At 43.0% G+C, this 16,031-nt stretch overlaps 1 protein-coding gene across 2 annotated transcripts in view; it reads right to left on the bottom strand.

The window, feature by feature from the left end:
• Positions 1-860: 860 nt before the first annotated feature.
• The window catches only part of TBC1D8B (TBC1 domain family member 8B), a 71,710-nt gene continuing 56,539 nt past the window's right edge, over positions 861-16,031 (bottom strand). The window contains exons 12-22 of one of the 2 annotated variants that reach the window (XM_019521631.1): positions 15,883-15,934; positions 14,640-14,925; positions 13,245-13,374; positions 11,693-11,791; positions 10,472-10,540; positions 9,988-10,228; positions 8,916-8,981; positions 8,333-8,416; positions 6,677-6,730; positions 5,547-5,647; positions 861-4,933 (exon numbers count right to left, since the gene is read on the bottom strand). In XM_019521631.1, coding sequence (XP_019377176.1) covers positions 4,520-4,933; positions 5,547-5,647; positions 6,677-6,730; positions 8,333-8,416; positions 8,916-8,981; positions 9,988-10,228; positions 10,472-10,540; positions 11,693-11,791; positions 13,245-13,374; positions 14,640-14,925; positions 15,883-15,934 — 1,596 coding nt within the window. In that variant the 3' untranslated portion in view covers positions 861-4,519. Of the gene's footprint in view, positions 4,934-5,546; positions 5,648-6,676; positions 6,731-8,332; positions 8,417-8,915; positions 8,982-9,987; positions 10,229-10,471; positions 10,541-11,692; positions 11,792-13,244; positions 13,375-14,639; positions 14,926-15,882; positions 16,001-16,031 lie in introns of both variants that reach the window. The other variant, XM_019521632.1, reaches the window with a different exon arrangement.

Genomic DNA, 16,031 nt, shown 5'->3' with positions numbered 1-16,031 from the left:
CGTGGATTCAGAGGGCAGCAACGGGCTTATGGCATCTTTACATCCATACGTACACCCGTAGGAGGAGCACCAGGGATAACATGCAAGACAAGCTGGGATTTTCTGGTAGAAGGCAACAGAGCTAGGTCAGGAGCGGCTGGCAGAAAGGAGGATATTGTCTGACTGGGAGGGAGACAAACCTGCCTGAGAGAGAAGGATTTGGCTTTAAATGGGGAAAAGAGGCAAGTCTCCTAAAGAGGCAAGTTACCTAGCCCCCACACCTCCTCCCTTATCAGGTCCTGATGTCTTAATCCTAGCATCTCCAACATCCCTAACACTGCAAAAAATGGACTGGTCAAACCCCACGGCACACCTAAAGATTTCTGAAAGGCCACGCGAGGAAGTAAAATAAGGTTTCCAACACAGACTTTCTGTGAAACAAGTTTATTGGATGTCCCATCAGATTTACAGAGCCTCTGCTGCTTACAGCACAGTGCACAAGAGGCCAGTGTGCCAGTGCGCACACACGTACGACACGTTCTTGATGACAGAACGGTAGCAAAAAAAGGACAAGATATTTTTATTTCTCTGCAAACTGGAACAAGGCTGTTACTTCTGCATTTTTTAAATCCTAATCACCACAATTACATGGCAGTATTTTCTTTAGTACAACAGGGTGATGAACTTTTAATAATGTAGCTACAACACACTAGCCCGACCAGGCCACGTCTCTGCTGAACTCTCCAGCTCAGTGTCCCTTTTATACAGAAAACCACCCATTTCCCTACATCTTGGCAAGAGACAGACAGCTGACAGCATCGTCCCACTGCTTCTTTATTTGGAACGGGGTGAGGGAACGCTTTATTTGAAAGCCTCCTCCCAGCTCCCTCGTTCTCTGCTGTTCAAGCAGCATGTCCTCCCCTTCCAGGGGAAAGCTACCAGAGATGCACAGGGCTCACCCATAGACCTTGAAGACATGTTGCCCTGCACCTAACAAAGGGCCCTGTCCAGTGCACAAATCACACTGAACTTGTTGGCTCAAAAAAATTAGGTGAAACTCCAGAGGGAAGTTTCCTCTAATAATTCCACTGCCAAAGCCTCTGCCAAGCCCAATGCCCTTCTACACGAGACAACTGGACTTTGACAAAGAGATGCAGTCAGTCCCTCACAAGGGCTGGGACAGCAGACTAGGCTCGTTTCTGCATCGTCAGGGAGGATTTTAAAGGCAATGCTCTAAGGAGCAGACCCACCTGCCTGCTACATCTGCTGCACAGCTTCAAAGGAGGGTGTCTGAAAAGCCTGGTCACCCTGCGTCTAGTTACTAGACCAGGCAGCTTCCCAGCAGATGCTCCATGGAAGAAAAGCTTCCACTCCATCAACTATGCTTACATCTCTTTTGTTGGCCAGGCTCCCTCCACCAGGGCAGGGGGAGACGCACAGGGCCAGATGCTGCCCAGTACAAAGCAAGAGCATCCCCTGGACATCAGTGAGTCAAAGCAAACTAAGGGCACAACCCTAAGAAACATGCATGCTACCTTCAACTCTCCAGGGAATTCAGTCGCTGCAGGTAAGTGTCTATCAGAGCAGAGCTAAAAGCTGGTGTAACGGGGATAAGAATCCGATCCACGGCTTCCGAGAACTAAGTTTAACAGGTCTACTCTGCTTAAGCAACTGCATGACTCTCCCATCTGTTGCGACATCATTTCTTCCAAACTTTCCCAACTGAACGTGACCTGCCAGAGACCCGGGAATCACCGCTGCCCACGGCTCGTCTGGCACAGAACGTTACAGCTGTTTCCTACGGGACTAAGCTAGGGGCTTATCATGGAATTATTAAAATAGAAATATTTTCAATGGCCAAACACCTTTAATAAATAAAGGGAACTAAAGACAGACAAAAGGCCCCAGGAGAATACAAAAATAAACGAAGGACTGTACTTCTGATATACTCACTTTTAAATCCATTTTAAGAATTTGCTGATCATTCTGCATATAAATATATAGGATACTTGTGTTATAGGCACAGATACAGACTTTCCATATATATCATTAATAAATGTCTCTATATCTTATCTTTGAACAACAGTAACAGAAATTGCATGATGTGACATTTTTAAAAGTTCCTCTCTTGTCACGGACCCATTTAATATCATGAGACTACCGTATTTCACAGGTTTCCTTAGTACCTTCTCCATGCATATATTGGAACCTGCATATAATGATTGGTGAAAACAACTTGGTTGTTTCCTCACCACAAAATTTGATCTAATACTAAAAATTCAAGAAACCTTTCAACTTCTAAGCTGGCTCAGCAAACACTGCCTGCTGCAAAATGTCTTTGGAAATTAAAAATATAGGGTTAGATCCTGCAAAATCCATTTCATGTGAACAGTTGCATTGGCTTCAAATCTGAGGCTGCTTGCCTAAGAACTACACACTTGAGTAAAGGTTTGTCTGGCAAGATCAAAACGATTAGCTTTGTTTTCTAAACTCTTACAGAAAGCATTGTGAAAAACTTCTAGTAAATACAATCCAATTCTCTGTTGCCTGACTTTGCCTTACAAAATACATGGCAAAGGCTATATGCAGCTTATACTTCAACCTGCAAGATACAAATCAAGGCTATATAATATCAATCTATTTTATGAAAGTTTCTAAAGAAAGCTGCTCAAGAGCTGAACTCTATGTATTATATAATTGTCCGTAATTAATACTTGCTCATTTGAGTTTTGAGTTCTTATTAATTCCTGAGATTAGGAAAGAATGGATACACACATTCATTGCTTATGACCTGGAGAATACCTGCTGGCTAATTTCTTTAGAGGCGACAGTCGCTTTCACATGGCAAGTAGGGGTGGAATTTCCTTGTCATCCTGCCAGATCAGAAAAAAAGCAGTGATGGTCCTACTCCATTTAAGCATCATAGAAAGACATCTAATAGTGCTACAACATCCTGCCCTACCTCCTTACACCATATAAAAATAGTGTTGCTTTGCAGCGAGAAATTGTCATGCAGGCTTTAGAAATATGCATTTTAAACAGTTCATTGTTCTCAAGTTTATGTATAAATACAAGGTGTTCTCCCCCATCTTTGTCAAAACCACTTTAAATACAAGCTACATAATGCTCACGCCCACAGAGCATACCTCAGTGGATCCTTACAATAAAGATGGTCCATTGTCGAGGATTCCAGCTAAGCTGCTTTTTCCCCCTGCCGACATGTATTAAAAGTCCCACTTCAGAGGGACTCAGAAGGATTTTGCTGCTGCTGTCTCTGTCGACTGATATAAAAATGTACAGTGGCAATAATCCAAAAAGAAAGTTCACTAAGAAAAGGAAGATAGTTACAAGCTGTAGGCGCTGATAACAGTTAACAAAGCAGAGCCCACTGCAATTTGCCAGTAACCTGGTTCAGCAGTCACAGATCAGCTTATTAGGAGCTTGCTATTTTGGGGCCTTGAAAACGATCCTGCATGTCTCCAGCGCCCTCCAGATGAGCAAACAGGCCTCCCTTTACATCATCTCATATGCCTTACACAGCAAAAAGAGCAGCCATTGTTTGGTGGGGTCCTTGAGCCTCTAGCAAGTAAACTAGGGCCCAGTTCACAGGAGATTAAAGCTTTTGATGACCCATCCTGGCATTCACACTGTGAAGCAGAGGAACCAAAAGATTACCAGTGACCAGCTCTGCTTTGCAAGGAGAGGATGCCACCAGGCAGTGGTCACACTCTCCTCTGGGATGATGGACGAAAACCCTGGCGTGGGACTGGGGGAGAGAGAGGGAGGTTCAGCACATTCACTGGATTCACAAACATCAGGGCTGTAAGGATCCAGTTCAGAAACGATACCATTAGGTAAACTGGGATTCCAATCTGGATGCTACACAAAGGCCCATTTCTAAAACCCACTCTTCATTTTAAGCTAGTGAAATCTAGCAAGAAAAAGATTAACACTGAAGTGACGTGGCATTCTTCTCTATCACCGTGATCTGGTGGCCACAAAAGCTACTAGACCACAATTTCCTATCAGTAGGGCTGAGGTTTCTATCCCGGATTGATAAGTCTACATACAGCTTCAAAAATGGCTTCCTGGAAATCAAACCAGCCAGAAATTAAAACATTTTGATAGCACTATTCATTCTAATGGAAGATGGCAGAAATCCTTACATTCATCACTCTGAGGATGAGCAGCATGTCCAAGCGAGTGTAACCAGTAAGAAAGAGCTGATACACAGAAAGTGTTGCCAACATGCCCTCTATGGGTCAACATTTAGAAGTTTAAAAATATTGCATATCTTGAATGGGGTAAAAAAATGCCACTCTTGTTTCAGTCCTTTGTGCAGTGAATCTGTGAATAGTGTGAAGAAGCAATTGTGCTTCAAACTAAATTTACTGTCATCAAAAAAGCATACTATTCTGTGGTGGGTCCAGCTAAACCCTCAAGCCCCACTCACAAAGCAAACTCCAGGCTCAGTTCCTATAGTAAAGGCCTTCTTTTGTAAGCGCTGTGTGTTAATACAGGGTGCAGAGACGGGAGGAAGTTACAGTCTGCTTCTTGCTTTCAGTTGGGAAGTTTTTGCATTTTCTACTTTAGCTTTTATGTCACTGGGTTTCTCAAAAAATCTCACCAAGGCCGGTTCATTTAGCAAGGATGCCAGGATCTGCTCAAAAGCAAAAGACCATTCATGGTCTTCACTGGGAGGACCCTGCATTTTACTGCTTTCAGGCTGCTGTGGCGCATTCTCCTCCTGCAGTTTCTTTTGGTCCTCAGCAGTCGATGCCACTGCCACAGCCGGACTTCCGCCTGGTGACGTGGAACTCTGCAGCCTTCTCCCAACCTCTTCCATCTTCAGCAGGAGGCTGGTTACAACTGCTATAGCCCGATACAACAACTCCTCCTCCGGGTCCCCATGGAACAAGTTGTACAGAGTCTTTGAGAACTGAATGAACTGTGACTGGGGAGAGACAATGAGGAGATTATTCAAAGAACATCAACAGCAGCTCCCTCACCAACAAGCTTCTCGCTCAACCTGCTTTAACTGAGAAGGGCATAAAGAACACAGCCTAATTTTCCCTCTAACGGCACAATAACCATTTCCCTGTCACAGCTTACCTAAGCTCATTGCCTTACGTAGGAAGGAGAATGGATCCTGATTATATCTATAGAGCAAAAGAGAAATATGCCCAGATCCTGCTGCAGTGTCAAGCCAATCAAATTCCAGAGTTTCCTTTTTTGGAACAACGGGGTTTGGGTCCAGAACTCAGGCTCCTATGCACTAGTTTAAATAATAATAGGTGTAGATCAGGTTTAAAGTCACTTAGACCTCTCTGAAATTGTTACTTGTAAAACCTGGATGATAAGCTTCTAAACAGCCAAATGGGTGGCATATGTCTGGAAGTCAAAGGATCTCCAAACAGTGGAATGTAATAATTCCAATTATATGTAATTCAAGTGAGTTTAATTCAAGTTGAGTGGATTTAATCTGCATTGAATCCAAGTCACCTAAAGGGGACACAGCAATGACGATTTCGACTGGCACACTGAAAGCCATTAAACTATGGTTCTACCTGGTCCATTCTAGGCAAATCCTTGATATTTTCTTCTTTTTTAAGAAGCTCATCTTGCCACTGCTTCAGATAAGCCTGAATATCAACCTTCCCTTTACCTGCTTGAGGACAAAAGAACATGTCAGAAGCGCTGGATCTCTGCCACAATCCCAGACCCCCAAGAGAAATATCTTCTATTAAGTAACAGATGTTTTGAAATACTTGGTTTACATTTTTTGTTTGGGTGCAATGATCATCTGGGAAAAGAAGGAAACAGTCACCACACAATGTTTCCTGTAAACAACTATACCAACGGAGACGTCTTATGCCAAGATCCAGGTTAGAAGCTGAATTGGCATTAAGGTTCAAGTTCAGGCTTAACAGGTGTTCTCATAAGATTTCAGCATAAAATAGTTTTTCACAAGACTATCTTCTTGCAAATCTCAGGAGAAATTGTACACAAGATTGTGGCCACAGGCTGACTTAGCACAAGATCCAGCTACAAGGTCTGGTTTAGATTTGAGGATTTAAATCCAACTCGCCTCCTAAACTTGAATGACCGCAGGTTAGAAGTACCCGTTTTAGTCCTGTGCTGCAGATAGGCAGGATTTTTGCAAACAGTCCAGGTGCAATGTCTCCCAGGTGCTTAAAAATGTATATAGTTTAGAATTACTCCAGACACAACCTGCATCAATCCAGCAACAAACAGCAATGACTTCTCTAAAGTGTGAATTAATGGGGAGTGGTCTGGAAGATGACAATGGCTCATCCAATATTAAACACCGGGGCTTCTCCCCTGGGGCACCAATTCAAACCTAGACCAGCTCAGACAGTAATGACTCCTGGTCATTACTATTAGGCAGATGCTAGCAGCCCATTTGAAATGAGTTTGTATCCTCCATCTAGCTTCTACACAGCAGACTCAGGGAGGTTGAGGGCTGAATAGATGTATTCAGAGCAGTGCTCTGTGCGGAATAAATACAACTACACTAATACAAACAGCACCGCATTACACATGGTAGCACGGGGCATCCAAGCTGCTAATAAGTTAGGAAAATATACTTCCTCACCACAAACGGCTTTAATTCCTCTCCCTCAAATGCAATACAAAGCTAACAACTGTCTCAATTCACCGATCAGGATTATTTTACCTTTTTCTGGGCTCTTCAAGGTATCAGCTTCCTGACTGTCCACAGGAGAGGAAACTACATTTGAAAAGAAAAATTTTGTTTCTTTGAGAGATCAAGTGCATGCTGTTTTTTTCCTTGAACAAAAGGCTCTTCCTCTGGAAGCACACCACTTAAAAAACTTGCTTGCTTTTGTGCTGAACTCTGCTGCCACAGAGAAGCAGCTCTACACATTTCTCTGCCTCCTAAGTCAACATCCAGACAGCACAGCTAACCAGAGGTTGCAAGGTGAGCCATACTGTAAACAGATTCTCCCCAGAGATTCGGTGCTCAGTAGAATGTGGTACCCAACTACTGTAAGTATTGCACTTCTGGTGTGGATTTTGCCCTTAAACATTTGCTTACGAAGGACCTTAGATGAGAAGAACTTCCCAGAAGTTTTCTTTAGAGACCCCCATATTTGGATGCCCTTCTCAGGATGTGCAACTTCAGAAGTGGAAGACAAAGGTTTTGAAACCTCCCAGAAGTCTAGGCCAGGAAGGGTATGGATTTGGATATTATACTCCTAGGACAGGAAGCACTCACTTATGCCTGGAGCAAAATGGTAAGTATAATGTCAGCCCTTAGATACTGTATTTTCTCACACACCACATGTACCTTTTTCCCCAACAATCAAACCCCTAAAATTGGCGCATGCGTCCTAAGCAGGAAAGCTCATTTTTCTGCCTCAATTAGAAGCACCCAGTTTTGATTCCTGCTCCAAAACCAACTGCCGGCTGGCAGCAGTGGCATTTCTACTCAGGCAGCTGAGGGAATCAATTGACTTAATGGCTCATTGCTCTTCACTCCACAGGTGTTAATGATAGCCTCTCCTTTGTAATGGTCTTGAAGTTCCACTGCCAATTTTCCCATCTGCTAGCTACTCCTGGTCTCTCCTCTCTTTGCAGCCTTGCAGAATTTTTAGCTCTTTCCAAAGTCACAGATCCACCTGTGGACACCGGTCTTCTTCAAAAGCTAAGCTTTCAGCTTTTGGTTAAGTAAGGAAGGGAAGATGAGTGATTTGAAGATACGGCTGCATAAAGTAGGGACAAAGCTAAACTCTGGAAAAATATTTTTTTCTTTATTCTGCCTTTCCACAAATAAGGTGCGTGTCTTATTTGGGGTGTCTAATATTAGAGAAAATATGGTCAAATTAAAACATAAGAACACATTTAATTGGTGCACTGAGGCTGTGACCTGATACCTTATGTCCCCCGACCTGTATTCCTCCATTTTGACTGCCTCTTGTCTCAGATAGCACAAGAGGCAGGGAATGGCTTTTGTTTTGCATTTGTACAACACCTATCAAAACAGCTCAGTACTGAGACTCCTAGGTGCTACTTTAATACAATAAATAACAAAACAATAGAGCAAGGCTGCTTACGGTAGTGTATGCCACAGAATCTAGCCATCAACTGGCCCTTCAGCCTGATGCAATCCAAGCATCAAGATAGAGGAAACTGCTCTAAAGAAACTAGAATATGATTTAGCCCTCATGTCGTCGGTGCCTGTATTTTATGCCAGCATTCTTTATCTGCATTTGTGCCCATTACTGATTAGAGCTGCTAAAATCTACCACAGTACAAGTAACAGACTCGCACTACTAATTCTGTGGGCTGTATGAAAGATGCTGGGGCCTACCAGTGAGCTGGCTGAAGTGGATCAACTCTTCTTTGGAAAGTTCAATGCCTTTTGAAGGGCTTAGGGATTCCACTTCAGTAAAAGCTGCAAAAAACAAAATTCATGTAGCCAATTTTAAGTGGGCACTGTCATGCTTAGATGATCAGCCTTTAAGAAAGAGCCAGGAAACGTCTAACTCCCTTGAAGCTTCTCAGTACTCTATGAACTGAAAAGAAAGGAAGAAGAAAAGAGAGAGTACGAAGGAATAGAGAATGCATGCCCTAAGCAAGCAGTTCAGATTCCTAGTGCTGGACAAACGGTCCTCAGAATTGATGACAACAAACAATCTATGCTGACAGCACAGACAGCATATGGATATGTCTGTCCTTGCGAATAAGGCAGACATGCTGTAGCAGTGGTCCGATCCAGGAGAATAAATCACTCTGCGTCCAGCAGGTACTGATAGTACAGCTGTAGGTTTGTACTGTGAGGTCCATAGTAAGGGTGGGGGGGAAATGAAATCAATGTGTAGTGCTAGAAAGTTAAAGGATGATGAAGAGAGTAACAACCAGAAGACTACACACACCAACAGCAACTGACTTACCTGGAGGGATGTGCAACTTAAAAAGCAGCTTCAGTTTGTCAGTGAAACTTCCATTATACAAAGTATCTGTCAAAGGAGAAGAGCAAGACACTTCATTTAACTAGTTCTAAGCTTTGGAAAAACCCTACGAACCTAGGCAGGAATAGCTAGGGGTGGCTAAAACTGGGCATTATGGAGCTACCTGGCACAGGGACAAGCTGCAGAAAGATGCAAGAATGACAGCATGCTGACCTCAGGGTTTGTCTACACTATGAAGTGAGTAGGGTTTCGTAGACATGGTAACATAGTTCAATCAGCTCATTTTCAAACACTGCTAAGAAGCTAGACAGCAGGTAAATGTTTACTTGGTTAGTCAGAATATGCCTTCCCCAATACGGGGTGAAAAAATGCAGGCAAAGAAGCTGGAATTATAGGCAGGGCCACATGCATGTGTAAACACTTGCTATATGAAAACTGCATCCTCCAAGAAATACAGTGCTGACATTTCTCAGCATTTTCTTTCAACTTTTGATTTGGGCAAACCACCATTTAGAACGAGATGCAAAAAACATATTAACGTGACATTAAAATTGTCCAGTTACATTCACTTTAAGTCAAGAAAAAATATTGTTCCAGAAGGAACGGTAACTTAGCTGCAAGACACGTCCTCTCTGTGCGATGACATAGTTTGAGGAAGCATTTATCATCAACCAGATAGCTTATGCAACACAGTAAGTTATTTCCTAACTGAGATTTCAACCTTACGGTCCACTAATATAGCCCCGACATGGAAATTGCATTAATTGATGAATATTTCAGAAAAATTAGCAGTACGTAAAGTCTGCGGCTACTACAAGAAACTATTCTGGACAGCAAAGCAAGGACATGCAATAGTAAGTTTTCACCATTACCAGTCAGACTCACACTGGCTGTTCACCCCCACTCCTAAGTGAACTCTGCAGCCAGGTAGCTCAATCTACCCGGGTCTTTAATTTAGTTCTCTGCAGCATACCAAACACTGTTAACACTAATGGGTGACAAAAAGAATGGAAACCCCATGTAAGTACAGAACTTGGACCTGATATTTTCATACCGAGCACGCAGGCAAATTCTTTGAAGTTTATAAGGCAATCTGAGTTCTCATCCAGCAGCCTGAACGTCCACAGCACGAGAGAGTCCTTGTTTGCACAATGCGCCCACGGGCTCAAAAGATGATAGAGAACCCGGAACTGCTGGCAATCGATCCGATACTGTTCCAGGTAAGGCAGACTGGGATCGTGGTGTCTCAGGACTGAGCTATTTACACTCCAGTAGCAAGACAGAAAATGTTCTTTCTACAAAAGAAAAAGGCATTGGAGGAACAGAAAGACCTTTTTGTTTGCAGGAGAGAAGAGCGGAGGGTTTTTTTTGTCCGTTTGTTTTTAAGATTCTGGGTTGATTAAAAGTTGATATCAAAGGCAGGATTCAAATCTTTGTTTAAAGCGTGCTGAAATGGTGGCATATCCCTATTATATATTCACCATAACATACTGATAATTTTGCAAACAAGGACCTTGAAGAGAAAAGCAGCTCATTACCTTGAATAATTCATAAAGCTCTTCCAGGTCGCTAGGACTGAATTTTACATCCTGGGATACGACACGCAGCTGAAACAAATTCAAATAAAATAAACAGTAACTTTCCCCACTTTCATCCAAAGGCTGAGAGATTTCAGCTCATATTAGAGGGCTGGTTTGAATCTTGCTTCATATTTTCTGCAGACATACTTATGGAATGGGCATGGAACTTGCTTCTAAACAAATCAAGGATCACATGTAGCCCCCCAAAGCACAGGATGAACACACACCGCATCCCATGCTGGTGTTTATCCTATGCTGTAGGCCCAAGACAATGGCTCTCAAATACCAAATGTTTTACCCTCATCCAATGTGAGCTTCCTTTGCAAGTGACAAACAGCACGTTGAGCCCTTGCAAACAGAGTTTATTTTCCAATGCAGGGAATAAGGACTCTGGCACACTAACTCAAGGGCAGCTGCAAGAGGCACTGAATACCTGACCTTACAAAAGGAAATACAACATGCATGGTCACAGCACTAAATGCTGCACTAACAGTGTTTTCAGAGTGACTATTTACTGTAGTGTAGACAGAAGTCTTGTTAATTTGTCTGGTTTGAATGTTGGCCATTGAAACAAGCCGGCAAACAAAGGAAACTGCCTACAACCTTCAGGTGGGAGACTGAATTTTCAGGAGTTTGTGCTATAACCAAAGAAGAGATGCTTTGCAACTACAGACACCCATATTCCATAAACACATTCAAAAGCTATTTTTATCTTGTTCCAGCATGTTAAATCTTTTTGGTGGCATTTCAGTTGGCTTCCCAGCTCCAGAATCAAGCGAAGAAACATTTCACTGCGTCATTAAGGCCTTTTCACGTTGCCTCATGTCTCTAAGGGAAATGCATTAACGATATAACAGCGACACACAGAAATATAGGTCAGCCTAATCCAATCCATGTGAAGCATCACAGAAGCTAAACCCTTTTGAAGCCAGTTGGTGATGGTGCTGCCAGCAACTAGAGCAGCAGGTCAAACTGTGATTTTCAGATTCAAAAGAACACGGGGCAAACACTGAGTTACCAACAGGCCGGGGGATTTAAACCTGTAGGGTGCAACACACTGGGTCACTGCTCATTCCCTTGCATTTCTCTCAAGGAGGAGGAAACCTATCAGAGGGAAGAAGAAAGGCAATATCAACCGCTGTGCTATGCCCAGGGCTTCAGTCCTTCCAAGACACTCACCACATTCTGCTTTGTAGTAACTTCAAGGGTCTGGATTACATACAGCCTGTTCCTGCTGCGCATGCTCTGGACATCCTCATATCGAATATCACCATATCTCTACGGGTTGGGGGGAACGGACAGACAAATAAAAACACAAACCCCAAAAAACAAATTCTATGAAATCAGTTTTTTTCCAGACAGAGTCATCCACAGTGTCACTAAATCTTTCTGGCAGCCAAAAAGGGCTTTAGTATCAGATGTCTAGGCCAACGGTTCCCAAACTTTTAGGACAAACAAGATCACCAACCTTCAATGTTTCTTGCAGGCCACCGTGGCCCCTTCACATTGTACACCTGGGCTGGGCGGGACTACCTGCAACCCTATCACCACAGCTTTAGTGACCACAGGTGGGGAGCCATTGAATCGGACAAAGGTCCAGCAAGCATGATCCACACGCACTTGTCCTATTTTAGTGCAGACGGCTGAACTAGATGACCTTTTCAGGTTCCTTCTAGACCTGCATGTCTATGAAAGCTGCTAGTAGTTCACTTTTCTCCAGGAGCAAAGAGGAAGCAGGGGAGTGATTCACCACTAGCTCTCTGGCGTGCTCCTGGGACAATACCATTAGGCAATGCCTTGAACTAAAGCAGATTTCAAATTTACAACTTCAGCTTAAGTTAAAAGGTACTAAAAACTACAGGCTTTTCTACTTATGGACCAGAAGTGGCTATCCTGGATGGGTTAAACATGGGGGAGGAAAAACCCCCCAAACACTGGATTTTAGGGTCTGAATAGCACTAAATATCATTCACACATTAAGATTTTCATCTTTGAATTCAGTGTCATTTAATCTCCACCAAATCTGAGCAAGGCAACACCACCACAAGGTGTAATACTGGCCTCTTACTCACAGTTAGTAACTGAAGCCATCTGCAAGATGACAGTTCTCTTTTGTAATAACATCGATGTTTCAACATCTGTATTCATTCCACATTAAACAAAATGAAAACAAACCTTTTCACACGAAAAAGAATTGCATCACAACAGGGAAGTCTGGTTAGAAAGGGAAGAGAGGCTCTCATTGCACATTTGGGCAGTCTCAGCACAGGACTCAGATATGGGAAACCCAGGTCCAGAGTCAGAGTGATGATGACAAAACACACCTTACTATTCTGAATTGGGCACAGAAGGCATTTGAACCTCGGTGTATACCACATCTCAGGTTGGTGCCCTCACCACCAGGCCAGAGCACGCGAGAGACAGAAACACAGCTCTCTCTGTGTCACTTCAATGAAAACCATATCAGAATTCTGACATGCTGTACTTCCATCAAACACCGCTGAGTCAATGAAGCGGCACAATCCAACAAAATTTCATTCAGTCAAAAATGTCCCAACCAGCTCTACTTGTTGCCCTTTATTCTGAGAGTTCTAACAGCTAGGGGACTTCTTGATGAAAAAGAGAGGCAAGATTTGGTTCAGCAAAAAAGGTCTTTCCTTTAAAAGACATTAAATAAATCCCAGTACTGTACAGAGTCTACACACAACATAACGAACAGAAGAATACGCACTTCGTTTGCCTCTCGGATCAGGTCGGTGATATCTACTTTTGGGTGGTCACTCTTGGCATTGGACAGGTTTGAAGCCTGCTGCACAGCGGGAGGTAAGGGGCTGTCCTTGTTAGTGACACTGTCAAAAAATCTGCAAGAGAGAAATTAAATTAGTGACATCAGACTTAAAGCAGAAGTGGATACAACCACACCTGAGTCTTCTATGCTGGGAAGAAGAAAGTGGATCAAGGAAAAGGAATATTTCCTAAATAGCAGAGACAAAAGGAACAGATCTAGGAGACCTACTGCTTCCTGTCAGCTTCAGAAAATCTTCTGTGAGCTTTTTTGGAATTGTACCAAATTACTGCAGGTTGTATAAAGTGTGCCCCCAAAAAAGGTTACAGCTAGAAAAAATGTTAGAAGCAGCCATTCAGCAATGGGCTGGCATGATTTAATCCAACTGGGGAAGGAGGTATCCAAACTCATACAGTTTGGGTTTCCTAGTTAAAACCCAAACTGACCCCATTCTTTCTTTTCGTCAACCTAGGTTGCAATATTGTACTTTGGTTACTTGTTTAATTAAGAATCTAAAGCTATCACAGCTAGAATTTGAAGTACAGTATTAGCTTATATGGTTTGTTGTAACTATAAATTTCCTTGACAAAAAACTCAGATCAAATAGCTCTTAATACCATTCTATGAGCCTGTGAGTTTCCAGCTCCGAGTTGAAAACTACCCAGGATTAGCAGTCGTGTCCCTTTACGATTACTGTACTATAAACAGATCTCATAGCTCTTACGGGGACAGGATGTGCACTGTGCCTGCTCTTCTGTCACAGTAACTCAGAATAGTAACATCAGCAACACCAACTAAATTGAGGAAGGTGTTACAGCCTGAACCAGGGAATTCTTGCCTACCCTGCACTGGTTCAGTATGCATTTTAACAGGCATATTTAGGGGCCCACTACTCTATACTAAACTCACATGACAAAATGAATTATCTTGGCTTGACAATTCCAACTGTAACACTAACGCTTAAGGATGGAGAAGCCAGCAGGCACTGCTGTAAGAATATGATTAAGGGGTCCCTAGTCCGATGTATGAAGTATCTAGGGTACTGCAGTATTCTCTGGGTTGCTTGGTTGGTGAGAAAGGGGAAAGCATCCAGATATTATAAATGCCTGCATATGTCCTGTATCAGTTTTAAAATGTACAAAATGCATATTTGTTTTAATAACTAAGGTTGCAGTTTTCAAAGCAGCATAATAAAATCAGTCACACATCTCACTGAATTTCAGCATGAGCTGGCTATTTTACACTCAGCCCAATTCGTCTGCCTTTTCCAAGCAACAGATCTACATGCAACTACAACTGTGTTCCTGAGTTGCTTTCAGGAATTAAGAAATGCACCACTACCTGTTTAAAACAGTCACTGCCTCTGCATCATCCTTACAGGTCAAGAGTTTGTCCATGTTATAGTCCAGCACTGCAAGACCCAGCTGCAGGATTGCTTTTATCCCATCATAAAAGAAACAGTCAACCACATTGACTGCACTTTCAATGGGCAGCACACTGATAAAGAGGGTAAGGAACCAGGAGAGGGAGATTGATGAGAAGAAGGTCATGTCTGTCATGTGGTCCGTCAGCTGAGGCAGGTGATCCCTGATGAGTTCCTCAAACACTGCCTGATCCACCAAGGCACCTGCAGGCGGATAAGGACACAGTCACCAAAATGTTACGACTGTCAACAGACAGAAGGTTTTTCTAAGCGTTTCCCAGGTGCCAATAGCAATGCCATTACTCAGAACACAGACTGAATCACCGCCATAGGCTGGCATCAGAAACAACAGGAGCAGGTCAGGGTGTGGGACTACTATACCAGTCATGGTCAGGATGTGTTGGGGGCCATGAAGACAAAGACAGAGGCATGCCCAGGAAGGAACATGCTATTACTTTTGAGAGAGCATAGTCAATGTTGTTGGTTCTTTTCTCCTGTACACTTAATGCACCCTGCTTGCAACAGGAAGAGAAAAGGCAATATTTTGCAGTTAGGGTGGCCAAAATCTGGAACCAACTTCCCAGGGAAGTGGTCCTTGCCCCTACCTTGGGCAAATTCAAGAGGGGGTTGGATGATCACCTGTTTGGGGTCTTATGAACCCAGCATTCATTCCTGCCTGTGGCAGGGGGGTCAGGCTAGATGACCTGTTCAGGTCCCTCCTGACCCTAGCTGCTATGAAACTACGACTTTCAGGTTTTTGAGGGGTTTTTTATTACAACCCCCCCCCCACACACACACACACACAGAATTAGCAAGGGGACCCAGCAGGAGAACACAGAGCTTTTTTAAAACTTTCATTTTCAAACTGGCTAGATTTTCACCTAATTGTCTTCATATAAGTCCAGCATATAACTGAAGTTTTCTACATGACTGGATTTCCTGAATAGTCTCTCTACCATAATAACACAAGAATAAAATGCTGCTTTCACTCCATAAGAAGGGCTTTGGGATATTCTTGATGTTCAGCTTTGCTTCCTAAACTACCCCAACCAAACCGAAAGACTTCCTCCTGCCTGCATTAGCTAGTGTTTCATTTCCATTTTAAAAAGATCGTTCCATTGATGTTTTCAAGCAGACAAAAAAAAGACAATAGCACATTACCGATGATTCGACGATTGAAATAATCAGGCAACATTCTTTCACACACAGCAACCAATAGCCAGAAAGCTTCTTCCTCTTTAGCATACAGCAGCAATACTGATGTCAAAATGTTCATCGCCTGTAACAGTCAAGCAGAGCAGGAGGCGTTA

This window comes from Gavialis gangeticus, unplaced genomic scaffold (assembly GCF_001723915.1).
Source record: "Gavialis gangeticus isolate Ggan-Ray unplaced genomic scaffold, GavGan_comp1, whole genome shotgun sequence".
Taxonomy (NCBI): domain Eukaryota; kingdom Metazoa; phylum Chordata; order Crocodylia; family Gavialidae; genus Gavialis; species Gavialis gangeticus.
The sequence above is the reverse complement of the archived record's forward strand: the minus strand, read 5'-3'. Positions and strand labels throughout refer to the sequence as shown.